Consider the following 23200-nt stretch of genomic DNA (forward strand, 5'->3'; position numbering starts at 1 on the left):
GATTAGCCAGGGCATCAAAGGGTATGGGGAGAAGGTAGGGGAGTTGGGATGACTGGAAGAACTGGATCTGTCCATGATTGAATGGCAGACCAGGCTTGATGGGCCGAATAGCCTACTTCTGCTCCTGTATCTTATGGTCTCATGGTCTAACTCTGTCCGTCCTTCCTCAGTGTTCAGTAACGTACCACTCAGGACATGCACCCTTCTCATCACTACCAGCGAGGCAGAGTTTCAGGAGCCTGAAAACCCATACTCAATGTTTTCCCCTCCGCCATCAGATCTCTGAGTGGAATCCATAAGCACTACCACAATATTTTTGCACTAACTATCTATTTTTTATTTGTCCAGTATGCTTCTTGTTATAATTGTGGTATATTTTATGTTGTTCACTGTACTGATATTACAAAATGTGGAGTGGATGTTTCCCATTGTAGAGGAGTACAGGACCAGAGGGCACAGCCTCAGAATAGAGGGTCGTCCATTTAGAACAGAGATGAGGAAGAATTTCTTTTGACAGACAGTGATGAATCAGATGGCTGTGAAGCCAAGTTGTTTGGCATATTTAAAGCGGAGATTGATAGGTTCTTGATTAGTCAGGGCATCAAAGGTCACAGGGAGAAAGCAGGGGAGCGGGTTTGTGAGGGATAGTAAATCAGCCGTTATTTATTTATTTAGTGATACAATGGTCCTTCCGGCCCTTTGTGCCGCACCGCCAGCAACTCCGTCAACCCCGATTTAACCCCAGCGTAATCGTGGGACAATGACTAGTGACCAATTAACCTACCCGTTACGTCTTTAGGAGGAAATGGGAGCACCCGGAGGAAACCCACGCAGTCACGGGGAGGACAGACGGACATGCCTTACAGAGGAGCCTGGGATTGAACTCTGAACGCCAGCGCCCCGAGCTGCCATAGCATCGTGCTAATCGCTGGGTACCGCTGTACCCAAGGAGGAGCAGATTTAATGCCAGAGCAGACTCAAAGGGCCGAATGGCCTAATTCTGCTCCTGTGTTTTATGGTCTATGGTTGAAAACAACAAATTGCACGACGTATATTGGTGATAATAAACCTGATTCAGATACCACTCAGTACTGTGCTCCCTCCTCCAGCTATTCTTTGCCCACCCCACCCGATGCCATCTGAGCAACCAGCAGGTCGGGGTTACAGGGAGGAGGCCTTTCTGCCCACTTTCATTCCTGTACTCAGTTAAACTCAGCACAGTCTGTCCCTGAATACCAAATGTGTCCTGTTTTCACAGGGATCTTTAAGTCAAAATTACACAAAAGTCAGACAATAAGGAAACCATACCTCCAACATAGTTGCAAAGAATGGCATCAAAAGCACACAAGATTGATTAGGAAGAACATCCGAGTTGCAAAGCAACTTGGGAGTCCTTAGGCAGGATGAAGATTAATTTGTTGGTTGAGTTGGTGGTGAGAAAGGCAAATGTAATGTTAGCATTCATTTCCAGAGGTCTAGAATATAAAAGCAAGGTTGTAATGCTGAGGCTTTATAGGCATTGGCGAAGACTCACTTGGGGTATTTTGAGCAATTTTTGGCCCCTTATCCAAGAAAGAATGTGATGACATAGGAGAGGGTGCAAAGGAGGTTCATGAAAATGATTCCGGGAATGAAAAGCTTATCATATGAGGAGCATTTGATGGCTCTTGGCCCCATATTTAAGTAAGGAAATGCTAGCGTTGGAGAGGGTCCAGAGGAGGCTTATAAAATAATCATGGAAATGGAAGGGTTAATGTATGAGGAGTACTTGATGGCTCTGGGTCTGAATTCACTGGACTTTAGAAGAATGAGGGGAAGGGAACGTCGACTCAGACCATGAGAGGCCTGTGTCGGGCATTTTCATGCCTTACAAGGCGCAGATTGGAAGTCTGTGTGGGGTGCCACTCCTCGCACATTAGAAGAATGAGGAGGGGTGTATTTTATTGAAACCTACTGAATATTGACAGGCCTAGATAGGGTGGATATGGGGAGGATGTTTCCTATCGTGGGGGAGTCCAGGACCAGTGGGCCCTGTCTCGGAAATAAAGGACGCCCGTTTAGAACAGAGATGAGGAGGAATTTCTTTAGCCAGAGGGTGGTGAATCTGTGAAATTCATTGCCAGATGGCTGTGGTGGCTAACTAATTGGGTATACAGTATATAAAACGGTGGTTGACAGGTTCTTGATTAGTAAGGGTGTCAAAGGCAGGAGAATGGGGTTGAGAGGAATAATAAATTAGCCATGTTTGAATGGCAGAGCAGATTTGATGGGCTGAATGGCCTAATTCTGCTCCCTTGTCTTATGGTCTAGTTGCCATTTCACCTCTTCTCCTCCACCACCTCATGACCTGTCCATCATCTCCTTCTGGCTCTCCACCTCCTTCCCTTTATTCTATTGTCTACTGTCCTATCCTATCAAATTCCTTCTTCAGCCCTTTATTTCTTCCACCTATAACCTCCCAGCTCACCTGGTCACATGTCAGTTTGTGCCTCTTCCCCCTCTCCCTCCCCCACACCTCCTTATTCTGGCTTCTGCCCCTTCCTTTCCGCTCCTGATGAAGGATCTCAGCCTGAAAGCATCTCCCGGTGGTCACCCATTTCAATTCTGCTTCCCATTCCAACATGTCAGTCCATGGTCTCATCTACTGTACCAATGTGGCCACACTCAGGTTGGAGGAGCAACACCTTATATTCCATCTGGGTGGCCTCCAACCTGATGGTATGAACATCACTTTCTTGAACTTTCGGTAATTGTACCCCTCCTTTCCTTCACCATACCCCTCTCTTGTTTTTCTCTCACACCTTCTCTTCTTACCTGCCCGTCATCTCCCTCTGGTTCTCCTCCACCTTCCCTTCCTTCCATGGTTTTCTGTCCTCTGCTATCATCCTCTCCCTTCTCCAGCCCTTTGTTTCTTTCACCAATCTACTTCCCAGCTCTTTACTTCACCCCCCCTCCCCATCACTTGGTTTCATCTATCACCTACCACTTTGTACTTCTTCCTCCCTTCCCCCTACCTTACTCTGACCTCTGCCCTTCTTTTCCAGTCCTGATGACTGGTCTTGATCTGACACGTTGAATGTTTACTCTTTTCCACAGAGTCTGCCTGACCTGCTGAGTTCCTCCAACACTTTTGTGCATTGTTCAGCATTTCCAATATCCACAGAACCTCTTCTGTGGAGCAGCCTTGATGGCCTTCTCCCTTTCCCTGCTTTATCAAGTCCCAGACATTCAAGGTCTTTGCTGAAATTTTGTCTTATTCATGAGAATGTGGATAATTGATAATCCAACTAATTCTTGCCCCCTCACTGAATGCCCCTGAGCTGAGAGGCTTATGGGACTCCTATTGGGTGGCAGTTGAGTATCTGGGGTCACATACTGGGCTGAGTCCCTCCTCTGACAGGAAGTTCGGGTGGACTGTTATTGACTTATTGAGTTCTGTGAAAGTGAATTCCTCTTTTAAACTCACGTTAAGAAGTATAAAGCCTCGACTGATAGAGGACACACTGCATGTTTGATTGGCACATCATCAAACATATATTCGCCATTGTCCGCCAAACTCACCTTAGATTCTACCCCTCAACGCACAAACTAGGGGGGAAATTTACATTAATTGACCCACCCTGTATGTCACACCGGAGGCCAGGATTGAAGCAGCTCAGCTCCAGAGCTGCCTCTCCTTACCAATCCGCCGACCTGTCCTCCATACACGCTGACTTATCCCAGCCTGAAGCAGATTAACATGAGGTCGTGACTGCAGCAGCCCAATGGCAGGAAGGAGAGAACTAGCCACTTTCAGACCTGCCGGCTCCATGGATTCATGAACTCTAACAACCTCACTGTTCCTTTCTTTTGCAGCATTTATTTATTTTGAAATTTCCAGCGATTTTATGCACTTGCACTGCACTGCTGCTGCAAACACAACAAATTTCACACCAGGCAACAGTAATAACAAGCCCAGTGGTGTGCTGTATGTACCTGTGGAGTCAACCAGGGGGAACTGCTTCAGCTCACTGTTCTTCAGCAGGGATCGGACGTCCTTGTACTTCTGGTCCTTTGCCACGTACTTCAGGTCCGTCACCATGAAGTCCTCTGCGTAGATGTCGTGGGCGCTGTGTTAACAAACAGCCTCAGCATCAGTGCTCAAGGCAGGTGGCTCCCCTGGTCCCTCTGACCTTCTGCTCCCTCTGCTCCTCGCTGAGGAAAGCGTTATTCATGGGATACCTCAGATCAGTGGGGGGGAGGGTGGGGACACTGAGAGCCGAGGATGCCGGGGCTGCACAGCATCTGTGGAGGGAGAAACTGAATTGATCGTTCAGGGGTGAAACGTTAACTATTTCTTTCTCCACAGATGCCACCAGACCTATTGGGCGTTTCCAGCATTTTCTGATTTTATTCCAGATTTGCAGAATCATAATATTCTACTTTTTTGCTTCTTTGATAACTGGGCAGTGCTCAGGAGGGGGACCCAGGCCCCAGTAGAGCAGGGTCACCAGGAATCTTGACCGTAAGAGGTGGCAAATTTAGCTCAGTTTGATGTTTATTGAACACTTACAGACAAATACACAACCACAAACGCAGAATATCACAGGTACATGAATGAACAGGCACACCACACACAAAACACTCATATCATACAGGACATGCACACATTTATATCATATACTGTGTATAATCACACACATTTACAAATAATCACACCACACAAATATAAATTAGATCACACACATGCACACACACATGCACCGTTCCTTTCTGAGAGGGAAGGGGTTGGGTGGTTGGGGTTTTTGATGTTCTAGCTGTCGTTTTCTGGGTGGGTGTGGTCAATCTGTTAGTTTTTGTTTGAGGGAGGGGGTTGGGCATTTAAGGTTTGATGTTCTAGTTGCTGTTTTCCGTGTGGGCAATCTGTTCACTTTTTTTGTGTGAGGGAGGAGGTTGGAGGTTCCAGGTTTGTCGTTCCAGCTTCTGTTTTCCATGTGGAGCGATCCATTAGTTTTATGTGGGACGGAAGGGGGTGGGGGGGTTTGGGGTTTGTGAGTTTTGTTTCCTCTTCTTTTCTGTCGGGGGGTGGTCGGTATTTCACGGCTATCTGGAGAAGACGAATATCAGAGTTGTATTGTACGTGCATACTTTGACAATAAAATGAACCTTTAAACACACACACACGCTTTAGGTGATACACACACAGGATCACACATACACACAACTGGATCACACGTGGCACTTGACTACACACACTGTTGTTCACACTCACACGGAGTGGAGAGTTTCACACGTAAGCGGAAATACTTCCATTAACATCAGCCTTCCACAACCTCGGCTATCTGATGAAGTTTAGTGAGGAGAGAACCACCTCTATGAAGAGCAGACAGTATTATAACACAGGCAACGCAGCAAGCAATGAGTGCATATCCTGATCCCACAAACAGGAACTGCCCAATATTGATTGGGGGATTGGGGAGGGGAGGATAAATATTATCCGAGATCACGGTGAAATAGCGTGGATTGGATCCAAGCTGCGACAGGGTAACATCTCACCTGGGGGGATACACTCTGGCAGGGCGGCACTCTCTCAGCACTGCCCACCAGTTCCAGACCAGAGGTGGAGGTTCATATCTCCAACCCTGTCCCCCCCGACCTTTAGAATCAAAGGACGAGAGGGGGACGAGAGGGTTACGAGAGGGCTGGGGCAGATGATACTTCCAGCCTCACCCCCCCCTCCCCTCAGAACGCGCTCCCTCCATGCCTCACCCACTCTTGCCCACAGTCAGCTTGGGCAGGTAAGGTAGCTTCTTCACAATGACAATCCCGTCAAAGAAGGAGGGCTGGCAGCGCTGGCTGATGGCGTTGGCCACCAGGACAGCGATGAGCACCGGCAGGGTGTGGGACATCTGGCCCGTCAACTCGAAGACCAGCACGGCAGTCGAGATGGTGTGGGTGACAGCTCCGGAATAGGCAGCAGCCCCTGCAGGAGAGGGAGAGGGATGGAAGGCGGTAGAAAGAGAGGGTGGATGTAGGGGAGAGAGGGAGAAGGAGGGAAAGGGAGAGAAGAGGAGGGAGGAAGGACGAGGAGCAGGGGAGAGGTGGAGCAGGGGAGGAAGGGTTGCAGGATGGTAGGAATGGTGAGTAACAGAGGAAGAAGGAATGAAAGGAGGAGATAAGGTAAGGGGGGAGAGAGGGGGAAGAGGGGAAAGGGGAGAGGGAGGGAGAGAAAGACTGGAATTTAGAGAAACTAGAATGGTTTCCATTCTGACATCTATGGCCTCCTCTACTCTCAGATTGGAAGGAATAACACAACGAGACCATAAAATATAGCAGCAGAGTCAGGCCATTTGGCCCATCAAGTCTGCTCCAGCATTTTATCATGGTTGATCCATTTTCCCTCTCAGCCTCAATCTCCCACCTTCCCCCGTAACCCTTAATGCCCTGACGAATCAAGAATGGCAACTTCTGCCTTAAATATAACCAATATTTAATTTGAGAATGATGCAATTTGCATTTGAGCAGCAAAAGATAAAGCTAGACGTCTCAGTCTAACAGTGGGGTAAAGGGAATTACGGAGGCATGAGAGAGGAGCTGTCCAAAATGGATGGAAGGGGACACTGGCAAGGATGATGACAGAGCAACAATGGATGGAGTTTCTGGGAGCAATTCGGAAGGCGCTGAATAGACACATCCCAAAGAAGAACAAATATTCTAAAGGCAGGATGATGCAACCGTGACTGACAAGAGAAGACAAAGCCAATATAAAAAGGGAATCACCATCAACTTCCGGTAATTTCTATCCTCCCCTTTCCTCTGTTTTTTCCATTCCTCATTCTGGCTTCCCTCTCACCTCTTCTCTTCTCCTCACCTGCCTAATGCCTACATCTGGATCCCTTCCTCCTTCCCTCTCTTCCCCTATCAAATTCCTTCTTCTTCAGTCCTTTACCTTTTCCTGCCATGGTCCGGTCCGTGAGATCCGCATTCCGGTTCACAGTCAGGTCTGTTGATCCTTATTCTGGGGTTTCCTGTTTTCCCCTGTTCTGTTGGCTGCCTTGATTGAGACGCCTGATTCTCGTTTTGGGCTGGCTACATAAATAGCCTCAGGATTCAGCTTCTTTTGCTGGGTTGTTCCCTTCCGAATCCCCGTCAGAAACCTCATCGTTCCTCGTCTCAGTCCCCGTCAGTACCAACACCCAGAGGCTCGGCTACAGAACTCTTTCCAGGAAGTTTGGCATTAGAGACCCGCCAGAGTGAGACTGGAGCCTTGTCACGTCAAGATAAGGAACATTCTATCGTTGAGTGCTGGACTGTTCTTTCTCTCTTTCTCTCACCCCCTCTCTCCTCCCTTCTGAATCCCCGGCAGTTACTTTGGCAGTTTATCTCAACAGTTATTTTGGCACTAACCTTCATCTGTAATCTTCATCTGTTACCTTCGCTTGCTACCTTGCCTGCAACCTGGTCTGCGTCCTCGCATGTATCGCCGTCTAGTTCAACCGCCAGAGTGAGACTGGAGCCTTGCCACACCACGATAAAGAGCTATCTATTGTTGAGCTTGGAACTCTGTGTGTTCCCGTGTTTAGCGTCCGTGTCAAAGAAGAGCCCCGGCCCTATGTCTGTTCCCAAGGAGGGGTCCTGGCTCTGTGTTCCGTGTACGAGTCCTGGCCCTATGTCCTGTTCCCAAAGAGGGGTCCTGACTCTGTTTTCCTGTGCTTCAGTCCAAGGCTCTGTGTTCCTGTGTTCCAAGACCTAGTCCAGGTGTTGTGTTCCAGCCCTGTCCAAGTCTGAGCTTTGTGTCCTCATCCAGTTCTGGTGCCTTGCCCAGCCCAGGAGTTCCTCACCCAGCCCAGTGCTGGAGATTCCTCGTACTGTCCTATAACCACATCTTGTCCTTGCTAAGATCCTTGTTCCGAGTCCTAACCTAGACCCGGGTTCCGGTTCCGAGTTGAGACCTGGGTTCTGAGTCCCAACCAAGGCCCAGGTTCTGGGTCCTTGTCCAGGCTCTGGTTCTGGAGTTCCGAGTTCCTAGTCCAAGCTCCTTGTTCCTAGTTCCTCGTCTGGGTTCCGTGTTTCTTGCCCAAGTCCTAGCCCAGGCCCTGAGTCCTAGTCTCGTCCAGGGCCTGTGTCCGTGTCCAGCTGCGCTTCTTCCCGCTATGCTTTGCTCTCTCCTGGATTTCCCTCTGATCAATCCTTGCTTCCTGACTTCCCTAGCATTCTTATGGTTATAGTCCGGTTCTTAGTACTTCAGTGTCTGTGTCTTGCATTTGGGTCCGCTTCCAGAGTCCCCTGTATGACATTTCCATCTATCACTTCCCAGATTCTCACTTCATTCTCCCTCTCCCATCCACCTACTTCCCCCCTCACCTTGTCTCACCTAGTTTACCCTCCTTCCCCTCCCCACCTTTTTATTCTGGCTACTCCTCCCTTCTTTTCCAGTCCTGATGAAGGGGTCTTAGCCTGAAACACTGACTCTTTTTCCCTTTCCATAGATGCTGCCTGGCCTGCTGAGTTCCTCCAGCATTTTGTGTGTGTTGCTCTGGATTTCCAGCATCTGCAGAATCTCTTGTGTTTAAGGATTGCATTATAACACTGCTGCAAAACAACAAGTTTCACCATATGCCTGTGATAATAAACCTGGTTCTGAAATTCTCCTCCAACTCTGACACAAAGAGGGTTGCTCACCCGCCAGTGCATATCCTGAAGGAGTGATTTTGATCTGAATTCCTTCTGATATGATTCCTTCTGGAAAGATCTTTGCCATTATTTCCCCATACAGCCGCCCAAGTCCTGCACCTGTGAAAAGGGAGAGCGTTTCAGGAGATTTGGTAACTTAATGCGATTACAGCCAGTCTCCAGCCCCAGGCCAGGGAACTGGAGCTTGTCTTGCAAACTGTTCATAGATCAAATCATTACACAGTGCATTGAGGTAGAGCAAGGTAAAGCTATCATAATGCATAATACAGAGAAGGTGCAGTGCAGGTAGACAAGAAGGTGCAAGGTCAAAATGAGGTACATCAAGAATCCAATTTATCATATTAGGGAGCCATTACAGAATAAAGTGTAACAGGTACAAGAAAGGACATCAAAACATTGAAACATAGAGTGAAATCGAGTTTTGGGGCGATTTGCCCTGCTAAGTGATGAACTGAGGTTGAGGTTATGGGCCTGCTCCAGCTGCTGTGGACTCAACTTGGTTTGGAATGCTGCTGCTTGCTTTTACTGTCTGCATGACTTGTGTGTTGTTTTCTCGTTCTCTGCGCATTGGGTGTTGGTCCTTTTTTTAAACTGGGTTCTTTTGGGTTTCTTGCTTTGTAGCTGCCTGTAAGGAGACAAATCTTAAGGTTGTATAATAATAATAAATGTACTTTGAACTTTGAAATGTGTTGTTTGCATCAATGACCAACACAGTCTGAAGTTGTGCTGGGGACAGCTTGCAAGCATCACCATGCTTCCAACGTACAATGCCTACAATTTACTAACCCTAACCCCTACTTCCTGGAATGTATGAGGAAACCAGAGGTCACCCACACAGTTATGGGGAGACCATTAAATCTCCTTACAGACAGCAGTGGCAAGTGAACGCTGGCCACGGGCATTGTAAAGTGTTATTATAACCGCTATGCTACCATTCTTTTTCCTTCTTGGCCCTTAGCTTCCAGTGGAGCTTAGGCCATTGGTGACCTCCCATCTTCATCGTCCTCAGTTTTAAGCTAGCCTCCCGAGAGTAGACCAGGAGTATCCCCATTTCGTCCTCAACATGTCTCCTCCATGTGTTCTTTGGGCATTCCTTTTCCCTCTTTCCTTGGGGATTGCATTTTAATGCCTGCCTGGTGATGCTTTTGGTTGGCTTCCTCAAGGTGTGGCCAATCCACCTCCATTTCTGTTTGCGTATTTGTATTTTTATGAATTCCTGGTTGGCGTTTTCCCACAGTGTCTGTTTGGTTACTCTGTCATCCATCTGATGTTTAGAATCCTTCTCAGGCACTGACTGATAAAAGGCAACCAGTCTTTGCAGTGTCTTCATTGTTGTTTTCCAGGTTTCAGAGCCATACAGGATCTATGCTACCATACCACCCCTAAAAATGCAGTGTAGGTAAACAACGAATAAACTCTCCTTGGGCTTCCAGTCAGGTAGAGGTATCGATTTTAATCGACGTTTCGATGACAGACTTTGCCATCCTCATCAGGGATTATGCCTGGACATGTCTAGTCCGGTGGTATTTATACCTTTGTCATCCCGTCCCCTGATTAACTAGTCTTCATCCAATCAGTTTCCGCTGTCCCACCTTGTTTACAATTGTATTCCAGTTCTTACTTACAGCGAGATCTTCATCTTCGTTAAAATTTCCTCTGATTTTATTTCCATGGCTTCCTTTACCAGGCGGTCCCAAAAGCCATTGGCGCAGGACTGTCGTTTTGTGCCATTGAAGTCAATGCTATGGCCATTGCGGATGCAATGTTCTGCTACTGCCAGTTTCTCCGGGTAACCACTGATGAAGATGGCAGAATTTGTCATCGAAAGGTTAATTAAAATCGATACCTGTACCTGGCTGGAAGCCCGAGAAGGGTTTATTCATCCTATATGCCAGGAAAGCACTAGATCCTTTTTAAATACAGTACAAGATCATAACAAGGCAGATTGTGAGGTTAGGAGTCCATCTTATCGTACATGGGGTCCATTCAAGACAGCAGACCAGAACCTGTCCTTGAGTCTGGTGGTATGCGCTTTTGGGCTTTTGTATCTTCTGCCCGATGGGAGAGAGGAGAAGAGAGGAATGTCTGGGGTGGGTAATGTCTTTGATTATATTGGCAGGTACCCACTATACTGAGGCGGCGATACTCTAGCCATATATGTACCTGAGACTTTTGCACAGTACTGTATCTGCACTGCATGCTGGCCCTTCAGATCCATCCCGAGTAGTCTCACACAGCCCTGGGCTGGTCCTGTCAGGACAACGTTAGGTGCAAGATCTGGTCACCTTCCGCAGAAGGCTGGTATGTCAGTCAACATTCTCTCCCTCAACCAGGAGATGCTTGACGGTGTGGATCCTTTCTGGGGAGTCGCTGCATTTGTGACTGGTTCTTCTGCCTTTGCTAGAGGAGACTGACTGGTCTGGCTCTGTGTAGGTTTGGCGAGTGGCCAGTGAGGTGCTCCTCATGGTCACAGATCCTGTCGACCTGCAGAAGATTTGTGAGTGCCAGCATGGATTGACAGGGAGAAATGTTCCTGACTCCTGGTAGGTCAGCGGCGAGCAGACTCCCTGCTGGCACGGATGAGCTTGTTTGCGTGGAGAATCATGTACCCATTGTATCTGGGAGTTCACCCAAGCCCCACTGAGGAAGACTGGCCGGCAAACTGAGTAGGAGCTGGAGGCGCTGGGAGGGACTGGTGTGAGTTACCACCCGGCTGGGGCGCTGGGCAGGACTGGTGTGAGTTACCACCCGGCTGGGGCGCTGGGCAGGACTGGTGTGAGTTACCACCTGGCTGGGGTGCTGGGCAGGACTGGTGTGAGTGCTTTCTCACAGAAACCAACTAATGGTCAGGAACAACCTGTCACCTCCATGCTTGGCACATGTGGGTCTCTTTAGCCCTTGGTGTCAGGTTCCAGAAGAAGCAGTGGGTTTCTCCTCTGGGTGAGCTGACGCACTTGGGTCCCTGCCCCAGCTCGGAGTCTCCTGACTGAGGAGGATGTCTATCACTGGTGAATGTCTGAACCCTGGTGGTGACTAACCACCTGAAGACTCCTCAGAGATACCTGTATGTAGAGCATTCTTCCAGATAAAATGGACTCTTGACCTCTCAATCTTCCTCATTGCACCTTATTGTCTGCCTGTACTGCACTTTCTCTGTAATGGTGCAACAAGATTACAGTGCCAGGTTCAATTCCCACTGCTGTCTTTAAGGAGTTTGCATTTTCTCCCTGTGACCATGTGGGTGTCCTCTCTCATTCCAAAGTCATATGGGTTAGAGTTAGTGAGTTGTGGGCATGCTATGTTGACACCATTGGTTTCTTAAGATTGTTATAGCTGGGAGTGATAATGGGGATAAGTTCCCACTACCTATTAAATGCTCCCAATGGTGTGCGTCTCAAATAGCCTCTGACAACCAAGTCCAACTCCTGACCTTTATGTGAGGCTTAGCTACTAAGCCCGGCAGAACTGTTTCCACTGACAGGAGAAGGGGCAAAGGCGGATTACTGGTGCCATAAAACCAGTTACGCTCATCAGCTGTGAGTTGACAGCTCATCTAGGAGAAGGAAAACTCTGATCTCAAACCTCCGCTGCCTTGCAGCTATACCCACTCATGGGGAAGACTTCGGGAGTAAGCCCCGATGGAAATATCCAGAGCGGAGGTTCCTAAGACAGTCCTACGTTGAGTTCAACACTGACTGGAAATTCCTGCGATGCTGCTGGTGCCAAACTGTATCGGTCTCTGCTGTTCCTTTGGGTTCATCAGATGCGTGGAGAAGGGGAGCTTGCTACATGGGCAACAGCTTGCTCCCCATATTGTACTGCCCTGGCTTGTGTATCTAGACAGCTAGGATTCAACATTGATGGTTGACCCAGACTGATGGAGGGCATGTATACTGTATGTGGTGCAATCCTGTTTGGTTTGATCTGAAGTAATGGACACATTTCACTGTATGTTTGGTTGTATGTGTGACAAACAAAACTAACTTTTTAACATTGTGTTCTTGTTTTCCCTTGTAGTACCTCAAAGCATTGATGTGCTGAAATGACCTGTATGGGTGGCATGCAAAACAATGTTTTTCCCTGTGCCTTGATACATGTGAAAATAGTAAACCAATTTACCAATTTAATTTACTGACTGTATTTCCTTCCAGCAGGGGCTGAATGACACGCAGCTCCCAATGGTGAGCATCAGCCGCGCTGCTCTGCGGGAGTTGCCTGCCCTTTTCAGACACTGGGACACAGTCACCTCCATTCAGAGTGAACCCCCATACCCCCATCTTTTGAGGGGTGTGCTCTGGCTGGACGGATGAAAGGACAGATCAGATGGCAGAGGCATGAGGGCCCGTGGCCAAAATCTCTGGACATCCTGTCACAATGGCTGTCGTGCTGGGCTGGGCGGGGTGGAGGGGGAGGGGCGGTCTAGACAGGGCTGAAAGTTACCTGGCTGGAATTACTCATCGGATCCAGGCCCCAAAACCCCTCCACCGAAACCAGTCTCACACAACGTAGATTATCTCCCAGGAACGGCCTCAGTGTCATTGGCACGCCGTGCAGAGGCGTTTCCTGTATGGGCGCTCATGTGCACTCTCCAGCCCCTTGTCCTTCTGCTCGATAATGACTGTGTGGTCAGATTCCATTCTGGCTCCATTCTAAATCAGGGGTTCCCAAACTTTTTTTAATGCCATGGACCAATACCACTAAGCAAGGGGTCCCTGGCCACCAGGCTGGGAACCCCTGATCTAAATGTTTGCAAGTGATATAGCCAGTAGGTGCAGGAGTAGGCCATTCAGCCCTTCGAGCCAGCACCGCCATTCACTGTGATCATGGCTAATCATCCACAATCAGTATCCAGTTCCTGCCTTATCCCCATAACCTTTTGATTCCGCTATCTTTAAGAGCTCTATCCATCTCTTTCTTGAAAGCATCCAGAGACTTGGCCTCCACAGCCTTCTGGGGCAGAGCATTCCATACATCCACCGCTCTCTGGGTGAAAAAGTTTTTCCTCAACTCCATTCTAAATGGCCTACCCCTTATTCTTAAACTGTGGCCTCTGGTTCTGGACTCACCCATCAGCGGGAACATGCTTCCTGCCTCCAGCGTGTCCAATCCCTTAATAATCTTATATGTTTCAATAAGATTCCCTCTCAGCCTTCTAAATTCCAGCGTATACAAGCCCAGTCGCTCCAATCTTTTGACATATGACAGTCCCGCCATCCTGGGAATTAACCTTGTGAACCTATGCTGCACTCCTTCAATAGCAAGAATGTCCTTCCTCAAATTTGGTGACCAAAACTGCGCACAATACTCCAGGTGCACTGCAGGAGATATGGGTCCTATCTAAAATAATGATGAGTCAGAATACAGGAAGGAGGTAGAGATCCTCGTGACATGGCGTCATGACAACGACCTTTACCTCAATGTTAGCAAAAGAAAAGGGATTGGTGGTGCACACTCTTCTGTCTATTTCAATGGTGCTGAGAGCTTCGAGTTCCTAAGAATGAACTTAGAGCATCCTGTTCCAACCATGTTGATGTCACAGTCAAGAGAACTCACCTATGCCTCTACTTCCTCAACAGGCTAAAGAAATTTGTCATGTCCCCGTCGACTCGTACCAAATTATTATTGATGCACCACAGAAAGCGTTCTGTCAGGCTCCACAACAGCCCGGAACAGCAACTGCCCTGCCCATTATCACCAGAAACTGCAGAGAATTGTGGACACAAATCCGGCCCTCCGTGGACTCTGTCTACACACCTCGATGCCTCAGTGAAGAAGCTGGCAAAATTAAAGACCCTCACCCATCCCGGACATTCTCTCGTCTCCCCCCCATCGGGCAGAAGATACAAAAGCCTGAAAGCACATACCATCAGGCTCAAAGACAGCTCGGATCTCATGGTTATCCAACTCTTGAATGATAAGATGGACTCCTGACCTCACAATTTACCTTATTATGATCTTGTACCTTACTGTTCACCTGCACCGCACTTTCTCTGCAGCCGTTACACTTTATTCTGCATTGTGATAGCTTTACCTTGTTCTACCTCAATGCACTGTGTAACGATCTGATTTCTACAGTGTGCAAACTTTTCACTGTATCACAGTACATGCAACAATAATAAACCAATTCCAATACCCATGCCTGCATTCCAGACACATTACATGTTCCCTGTGGAGGTCTCTCTACACTGGACTCTTCCCTGCCTTTACATCAGAATCTGGGGTGGACAGCACTGGACAGAGCAATGTGACACAACAGGTCTTTAAGTTGGTTCATGGACACCTGTGCCACCTGCCATTTCTGCACCGGAAGGAGTCCACGTTCCAGTTATAAGAAGACAAGAAATAGGAGCAGGGGCAGGCCATTTGGCCCATCGAGCCTGTTCTGTCACTGAATAAGATTATAACTGATCTGGCGATGGACTTTGCTCCATCCGCCTGCCTTTATTATCGAAGTATGCATACGTGATACAACCTCAAGGTTTGGCTCCTAACAGGCAGCCACAAAACAACCAAAATAACCCATTAAATAAAACACTGTCAAATGCCACAAATTGCAGCAAAAAAAAAATCATGCAAACGATAACTGCAAGTAAATAGCGTTCTGAGCTGAAGTCCACAAAGAGAGTCCGAGACCCGTAATTCGGCGCAGAGCCAAGTAAACGTTGCAGAGCAGCGAGCTGAACCGGCCCATCCCTCACCTCGGGTCCCGACTCCTTGACCTTTTCAATGTGACCCGGTGCTTAAATCATCATCCAATCATCGGGTTCAGTCACTTTGATACTCTCTGAGGCCTGGATCCCCCACCACCTCGATTCAGCCTGTACCTGACCTTTCTAATTTGGCCCGGTGCTTAAATCAATTGAACCTCCGAACTTCCTTGCTCTCAGCTATGGCCCGCTGCCTCACCTCGCCTCAGTTCTGCCACATGGAATTGCTTCCATTGCCTTCATGTCCAAAGGGAAGTTACAGGCCTATGGGTTATGACGATAGTTTGCCAGAAAAAGAGCGATTAACAAAGTATTCAGATGTTTTCCTATTTCATTGGGCTCTAGCCAGAAGTGTCTGAGATTCATCAGCACCATCTTGAACTGAAGTTCCCCTACTAAGCAAAAATCTAACTATGTCTTAAATATGTTTAATGAGGAGGCCTCTACTGATTCCTTGGGCAGAGAATTCTACAGGTTCACTGCTCTCTGGGAAAAGCAGTTTCTCCTCATCTCCATTCTAATTCTACTCCTCTGAAACACTAAGCCAACTCCCCTAGTTTTAGGCTCACCTACCAGTGAAAACAACTTTTCCCTCTATCCTATTAGTCTCTATCTTATTTATTTCTCATAACTTTATATGTTCCTCGCAGATCTCTCATTCTTCTGAGTTCCAGTCAGTACAGTCCCAGGTGACTCAGTGTCCTTTTATAGACTAAACCCCTCATCTCCAGAATCAGCCTGAGGGTCTGAAGGCATGGATTTTTCAGCCCTGCTCCCTGATATTTGGGCATTCAGTGCAGGTGGTGTCATGATGTGCAGGGACAATATTGGAACCCAGGTACGGAGGAAGATCAGGTTCCAATGTAGAGATGGCAGTGAGAGCTTACTCACAATAATTCCAAAGAACATCGGTGGGTCCACAGAGTGACATCGTGAGATGTAACATTCTCAAAACTAGGACCCCGTGTCTAGAGCTAATCAGGCATCCACTTAAATAATACGAGTAACATGGAATCCCAAAGCCAATCAAAATAAAGTTAATAAGTTTATACAGAAGACACCAGGAGACCACTTTACAAAGAGCAAGTCACTCAAGAAAAAACAATTAACGACTCTCAATAAACAACAATTAACCATTTCAGGTGCTCTAAAACCCTCAGAGCTCAATGCTCTCCAGTGCCCTGCATGGACAAGAAGAACTCATTAGGGTGGGGGGAGGTTATAGAAAAAAACAAAAACACACAAAATGACCTATTATAAAAGTTTAAAAAACAGTCTCAATACTGAATAAAAATAAAGACAGAAAAGTGGGTTAAACACGGAGTAAAGCTCCCTCTACACTGTCCCATCACACACCCCCAGGGTCAGACACAGAGTGAAGCTCCCTCTACACTGTCCTATCACACACTCCCAGGGTCAGACACAGAGTGAAGCTCCCTCTACACTGTCCCATCACACACTCCCAGGGTCAGACACAGAGTGAAGCTCCCTCTACCCTGTCCCATCACACACTCCCAAGGTCAGACACAGAGTGAAGCTCCCTCTGCACTGTCCCATCACACACTCCCAGGGTCAGACACAGAGTGAAGCTCCCTCTACACTGTCCCATCACACACTCCCAGGGTCAGACACAGTGTGAAGCTCCCTCTACACTGTCCCATCACACACTCCCAGGGTCAGACACAGAGTGAAGCTCCCTCTACACTGTCCCATCACACACTCCCAGGGTCAGACACAGAATGAAGCTCCCTCTACACTGTCCCATCACACACTCCCAGGGTCAGACACAGAATGAAGCTCCCTCTACACTGTCCCATCACACACTCCCAGGGTCAGATACTGAGTGAAGCTCCCTCTACACTGTCCCATCTCTCACTCTCAGGGTCAGACACAGAGTGAAGCTCCCTCTACACTGTCCCATCACACACTCCCAGGGTCAGACACAGAATGAAGCTCCCTCTACACTGTCCCATCACACACTCCCAGGGTCAGATACTGAGTGAAGCTCCCTCTACACTGTCCCATCTCTCACTCTCAGGGTCAGACACAGAGTGAAGCTCCCTCTACACTGTCCCATCACACACCCCCAGGGTCAGACACAGAGTGAAGCTCCCTCTGCACTGTCCCATCACACACTCCCAGGGTCAGACACAGAGTGAAGCTCCCTCTACACCGTCCCAACACACACTCCCATAAAGTAAAGGTCCCTTTACACTGTCTAGTAAGAGCAAACAGAATGTAGTTTGCTACAGAGCTCAATACTATGAATTTGATAATAGCATCTGAACACAATTTCCAAGAGAAGTCTGTTGTTAATTGGCCATTCCCAACTGTCTGAATTTTCTGTTCTGTGTTAACTGCTGGGTTTGAATGACATTGAAATATTTACCCTTGGTGCTGGGAGTTGGGTCTCAGCAGTGCCTCTGCAGAACTCACCATAAACAAACACAGGCAGGAAATAACCAGCGGGAAGCACCATTGTCGTGGCCAGCAATAGCATGAAGAACTAGGGTGAGAAAAGAAAGGTCAAGGGCAGCTTGTATCAGATTCCCAGTCTGCTGTGGTTCTGTTGTGAGATGATAGGGGAGATGCCATGATTTTGGACTGGAGCTACTGAGTGGGAGACACAAGTTCAGATCCCAGCAGCACAGCTAAGCAGTCATAGAATCATGTTGCACAGAAACAGGCTCTTCAGCCCATCTAGTCCATGCAGACATGATCTGCCTAGTCGCTTCTTCCTGCCTCCAGATCATATCCATCCAAACTCCTCTCCTCCAAAGTTCTCCTTAAGCACTTATCTACCACTTTTGCTTGCAGCTCCTTCCAGACTCCCACCTCTCTTTGACTGAAGACATTTCCCCTCAGGTTCCCCTTAAATATTTCACCTTTCACCCTAAACCTATGACCCCTAGTTTTAGTCTCACCCAACGTGAGGGAGAAAAACCTGCATGCATTCATCCTTTCTGTACCCCTCATAATTTTGTATACCTCTATGAGGCCTCCCCTCATTCCCCTGCAATCCTGGGAATAAAATCATAACCTGTTCAACCTTCCCCTATAACTCTGGTCCTCAATTCCAGGCTATATCCTTGCAAATTTTCTCTGTACTCTCTCAAATTTACTGCTATCTTTCCTGTAAGCAGATGTCCAGAAATGCTGCATATAAAATATAATAAATTGATCCTCACCAACGTCAACATAACATCCCATCTCCTGTACTCCTGCACTGCTTTATAAAGGCAAATGTGCCAAAGCTCTCTTTACAGCCCTATCTGTCTGTGATACCACTTTTAAGGAATTACGGATCTGTATTCACAGATCCCTCTGTGCCACTTCACTCCTCAGTGCTCTGCCTCTGACCATGTAAATCCTACCCCGGTTTGTCCTCCCAAAGTGTAAAATCTCACACTTGTCTCCATTAAATTCCACCTGCTATGTTTCAGCCCATCTGCCCAGCTGGTCTAGATCCTGCTGCAAGCTTTGTTAGTCCTCCCCGCAGTCCACTACACTCCCAATCTTGCTGTCATCACAAATTTGCTGATCCTGCTTACCATGTTACAATCCAATTCTTTAATATAGATGATAAACAACAAAGGATCCAACACCGATCCCTGCGGTGTACCACTAGTCATAGGCCTCCTGTCAGAGATACCACCTACTCTCTGAATTCTTCCGTTAAGCTAATATTGGATCCAATTTACTACTTCCTCCTGAATGCCAAGTGACTGAACCTTCCGGACCAGCCTCCCATGCAGGACTTATTCAAAAGCCTTGCTGAAGTCCATCTAGTCAATGTTCACTCTCTTTCCTTTATCAATCTTCTTGGTGATCTCCTTGAAAAAGTCTATAAGACTGGTTAGACATGACTTACTATGCAAAAAGCCATGTTGACTATCCTTGATCAAACCCTGCCTATCTAACTACTTATGCACCCTCTCACTTAGTATGTGTGAGTGGAGGGCGTGAGTGATGTCTCAGTGGGCTCAGAACTCACCAAGGTGCGGGCAAAGGGAGATAACTCCTGATCTTCATGTTTGGCTTGGCTACTAAGCCCAGAGAAACTGTTTCTATTGACAAAAGAAGGGGCAAAGGTGGATTACTGGTGCCTTAAAATCAGTTGCTTTGAGCAGATGGGGCCCGTCGGCAATGGCTGGCAGCTCATTTAGGAGAAGGAAGGCTCTGATCTCAAACTTGCATTGTTTTGCAGCTATACCCACTCATGGGGGAGGCTTTGGGACTAAACCCTGAGGAAAAATCCTCTGTTGAGTTCAACATTGATTGGCAACTCCTGAGACGCTGCTGGTGCCAAACTGTATCGGCCTCTGCCATTCCTTTGGTTTCCTCAGCTGTGTGGAGAGGAGGAGCTTGCTACATGGGCACAGCTTGCTCTCCATATTGTACTACCCAGGCTTGTGTATTACGTAGATAGCTACGATGCAATATCCATGGTCCACCCCAATCAACAGAGGGCAAGGAGGCTTTGGAGAGCGTGCTGAAGAGGTTCACCAGGATGTTGCCTGGATTAGAGAGTATGTGTTATAAGGAGAGTCTGGACAAACATGGACTGTTTGCTTTGGAGCAGAAGAGCCTGAAGGGAGATCTGATAAATGTAAAGAAGATGTGTAGGTCAAGGTTTTTTACAGAGCCATGGATGCCTGAATTGGATTGCCAAGGAAGGTGGTGGAGGCAGATACAACAGAGGCATTTAGGAGGCTGTCAGACAGACACATCAACATGCAGAGATGGAGGGAGCAGGGTCAAAGTTCAAAATTCAAAGGTTAAAGTAAATTTATTATAGAAGTACATATCTATCACCATATACAACCTTGAGGTTCATTCCCTTGTGGGCATACTGAATAATTCCATAGAATAATAACCATGACAGAATCAATGGAAGACCACACCAAGTTGGGTGTTCAGTCAGCAAAGACAGAAAGCTGTGCAGAGGCAACAAGAAAGAAATAATAAAAAATAAATAAGCAATGGATATTGAGAAAGTGAGTTCATAGGTTGTGGGAACATGTCAATGAAGGGTCGAGTGAAGTTGAGTGAAGGCAGAAGGGATTTAGTTTAATTTGGCTTTGTGTTCAGCACAGACATTGTGGGTTAAAGGGCCGGCTCTGCTGCTTCACTGTTCTGTGTTCTACAATGGGCCAGTTAGCACCTGCCATGCTGTGGATTTCTGTGATCCAATGATGTTAATAGAAGTGTAGGGGCTTACCTTGAGTATTATGAAGAAGGTCAACATTTCCAGAGAGGACAGCCTGGGGTGGGTCCATTGAAGCCACTTGGCGTTGTAGGTGGGGAAGGGAGGCTGGCTGCTGCTGTTCAGGAACCTCTGCTCATCGGAGCCCCACGTTCGGTTGTCGAAGAACGTTTCCAGGTGCTCCTTCATGGACAGCTGAAGCCAAAAACATTTGGGCTTAAAACTGACACATTACCACAGCTGGGCATGAATCTGCTTGTACCTACAGGACTGTGCAAAAGTCTCAGGCACATATATATTGCTCGGGTGCCTAAGACTTTTGCACAGTACTGTGGCAATTGTATGTATTGCACTGTACTGTGACCACAAAAAATATAAATTTCATGACATATGCAAGTGATGATAAACCTGATTCTGATAGGGGTCTCTGTTGTGGACTGAGAGTGGGAAGGGGGGAGGGAGAGAGGAATCACAGTAGGGTAAAGAGGAAGGGAGAGGGGAGGGAGCAGGAAGCACCAGAGAGACATTCTGTAATGATCAATAAACTAATTGGAATCGGATGACCTTTCTTTGTGTCTAAGGACTGGGTGTATCTGCACCTACACCAACCAACCCGTGGCCCCCCCCCATCTTTGGCACACCTTCTCTGCCACCTGTCCCACACTCCTCCCTGAGGGAGCACTGCACCCTCACCACTCCCAACATCCTTTGCTCCTGCCAGACTTACAAACTGGCTCTCTGCTCCACTTTGACAAATACAGTACTGTGCAAAAGTCTTCAGCACCCAAGCTGTATATATGTGTATATACTGTATAATATATCATGGGCTGCAAGTAGTGCTGGTATCTCACAGCTCTGTCAAACCCAGTTCAATCCCAATGTGCGTGTGTGTGTCTGTCCATCCATCCGTCCATCTGCGTCCGCTTGGGTTTCCCTCATGAGCGCTGATTTCCTCCCACATCTCAAAGAATCAGAATCAGAAACAGGTTTAATATCAGCAGTATATAAATACATCGTCAAGCTAAATAAGCAGTGCAGAAACAGAAATAAAAACAGTCACCGGGTAGTGTTCATGGGTTCAATGTCCACTCAGAAATCAGATGGCAGAGGGGAAGAAGTTGTTCCTGGATCATTGAGTGTGTGCCTTCAGGCTTCTGTACCTCCTCCTGATGGTAGCAATGAGAAGAGGGCATGCCCTGGGTGATGGGGGTCCTTAATGATGGCGCTGCTTTTCTGAGCTCTGCTCCTTGAAGATTCCTGGGATATTACGGAGGCCAGTACCCGTGATGGAGCTGACTAAGTTTACCACTCTCTGCAGCTTGTTTCGATCCTGTGCAGTATTTGCGCTCCCCCCCCCCCCGCCACAATACTTGATGGTGAGGCAGCCAGTCAGAATGCACTCCATGTTACATCTGCAGAAGTTTTCAAATGTTTTAGGTAACAAATCAAATCTCTTCAAACTCTTGATGAAATATAGCTTCTGTCGTGCCTTCTTTATAGCTGCATCAATATGTTGGGACCAGGTTTGATCCTCAGAGATATTGTCATCCCGGAACTTGAAATTGCTCACTCTCTCCACTTCCGATCCTTCTATGAGGATTGGTTCGTGTTCCCTCATCTTGCCTTTTCTGACGTCCACAATCAGCTCTTTGGTCTTATTGACGTTGAGTGCAAGGTTATTACTGTGACACTACTCAACTAGTTGTAATATCCCACTCTTGTCTCCATCTGAGATTCTACTAACAATGGTTGTATCATCAGCAAATTTATAGGTGGTATTTGAGCTATGCCTAGACACACAGTCATGTGTTTAGAGAGAGTAGAGCAGTGGGCTAAGCACACACATCCCTGAGGTGTGCCAGTGTTGATTGTCAGTGAAGAGGAGATATTATTATCAATCTACACAGATTGTGGTATCCACTTGCAGAGGGAGGTACAGAGACCCAAGTTCTGTAACTTATCAATCCGGATTGTGGGAATTACAGTGTTAAGCGCTGAGTTATAGTCAATGAACAGCTTCTTGATATAGGTATTTGCATTGTCCAGGTGATCTAAGCCTATGTGGAGAGCCATTGAGATTGCACATACTGTAGACCTATTGTGGGTCCAGGTTATAGTTAGCTAGTTGGTAGGTTAATTGGCTATTGTAAATTACCTTGCATATGAGGGGGGGGGGTCAACAGGAGAATTGGGATTGATTGACAGGCAATGGCTTCCAGAGAAACAAATTGGGGGGGGGGGGGAGATGAAGGGTATAAGATCTTCTGATGGCTGGCATCGACTTCAAGGGCCAAATGGCCTCCTTTGCCATTTGTGAGGAAGTAAGTTATGGTCTCAGGAACTTTTTCCAAAGGATATTCCTGTATCTAGCTTGATAAAGATTTCTATAGATTCAAGTCTGTCTTGGGCTAGAGACAGGAACATTTACTATTATGAAATAGTATTTCTCCATACCCACTGTGACCCCAGTGATGCTTGAGAGGGCAACATTGCGGTCATGGTGGTTATGAAGAAAGAACCGCACAACGTGAGCAAGCTTCCAGCATCACCAATTTATTGAAGCAGTCCCTACATTTAATTGGTTGTCGTCCTATGTAAAAGAAATGTCCATAAA

At 47.4% G+C, this 23200-nt stretch overlaps 1 protein-coding gene across 1 annotated transcript in view; it reads right to left on the minus strand.

Moving 5' to 3' along the window:
• Positions 1-23200, minus strand: part of LOC140197291 (chloride channel protein ClC-Kb-like) — a 108423-nt gene that overhangs the window by 26584 nt on the left and 58639 nt on the right. Inside the window, exons 11-15 of the mRNA XM_072257228.1 lie at positions 20602-20781; positions 17817-17886; positions 8662-8772; positions 5749-5962; positions 3976-4109 (exon numbers count right to left, since the gene is read on the minus strand). Of these exons, the coding sequence (XP_072113329.1) occupies positions 3976-4109; positions 5749-5962; positions 8662-8772; positions 17817-17886; positions 20602-20781 (709 nt within the window). The remainder of the gene's footprint in view (positions 1-3975; positions 4110-5748; positions 5963-8661; positions 8773-17816; positions 17887-20601; positions 20782-23200) is intronic.

This window comes from Mobula birostris, chromosome 5 (genome assembly GCF_030028105.1).
Source record: "Mobula birostris isolate sMobBir1 chromosome 5, sMobBir1.hap1, whole genome shotgun sequence".
NCBI lineage: Eukaryota > Metazoa > Chordata > Chondrichthyes > Myliobatiformes > Myliobatidae > Mobula > Mobula birostris.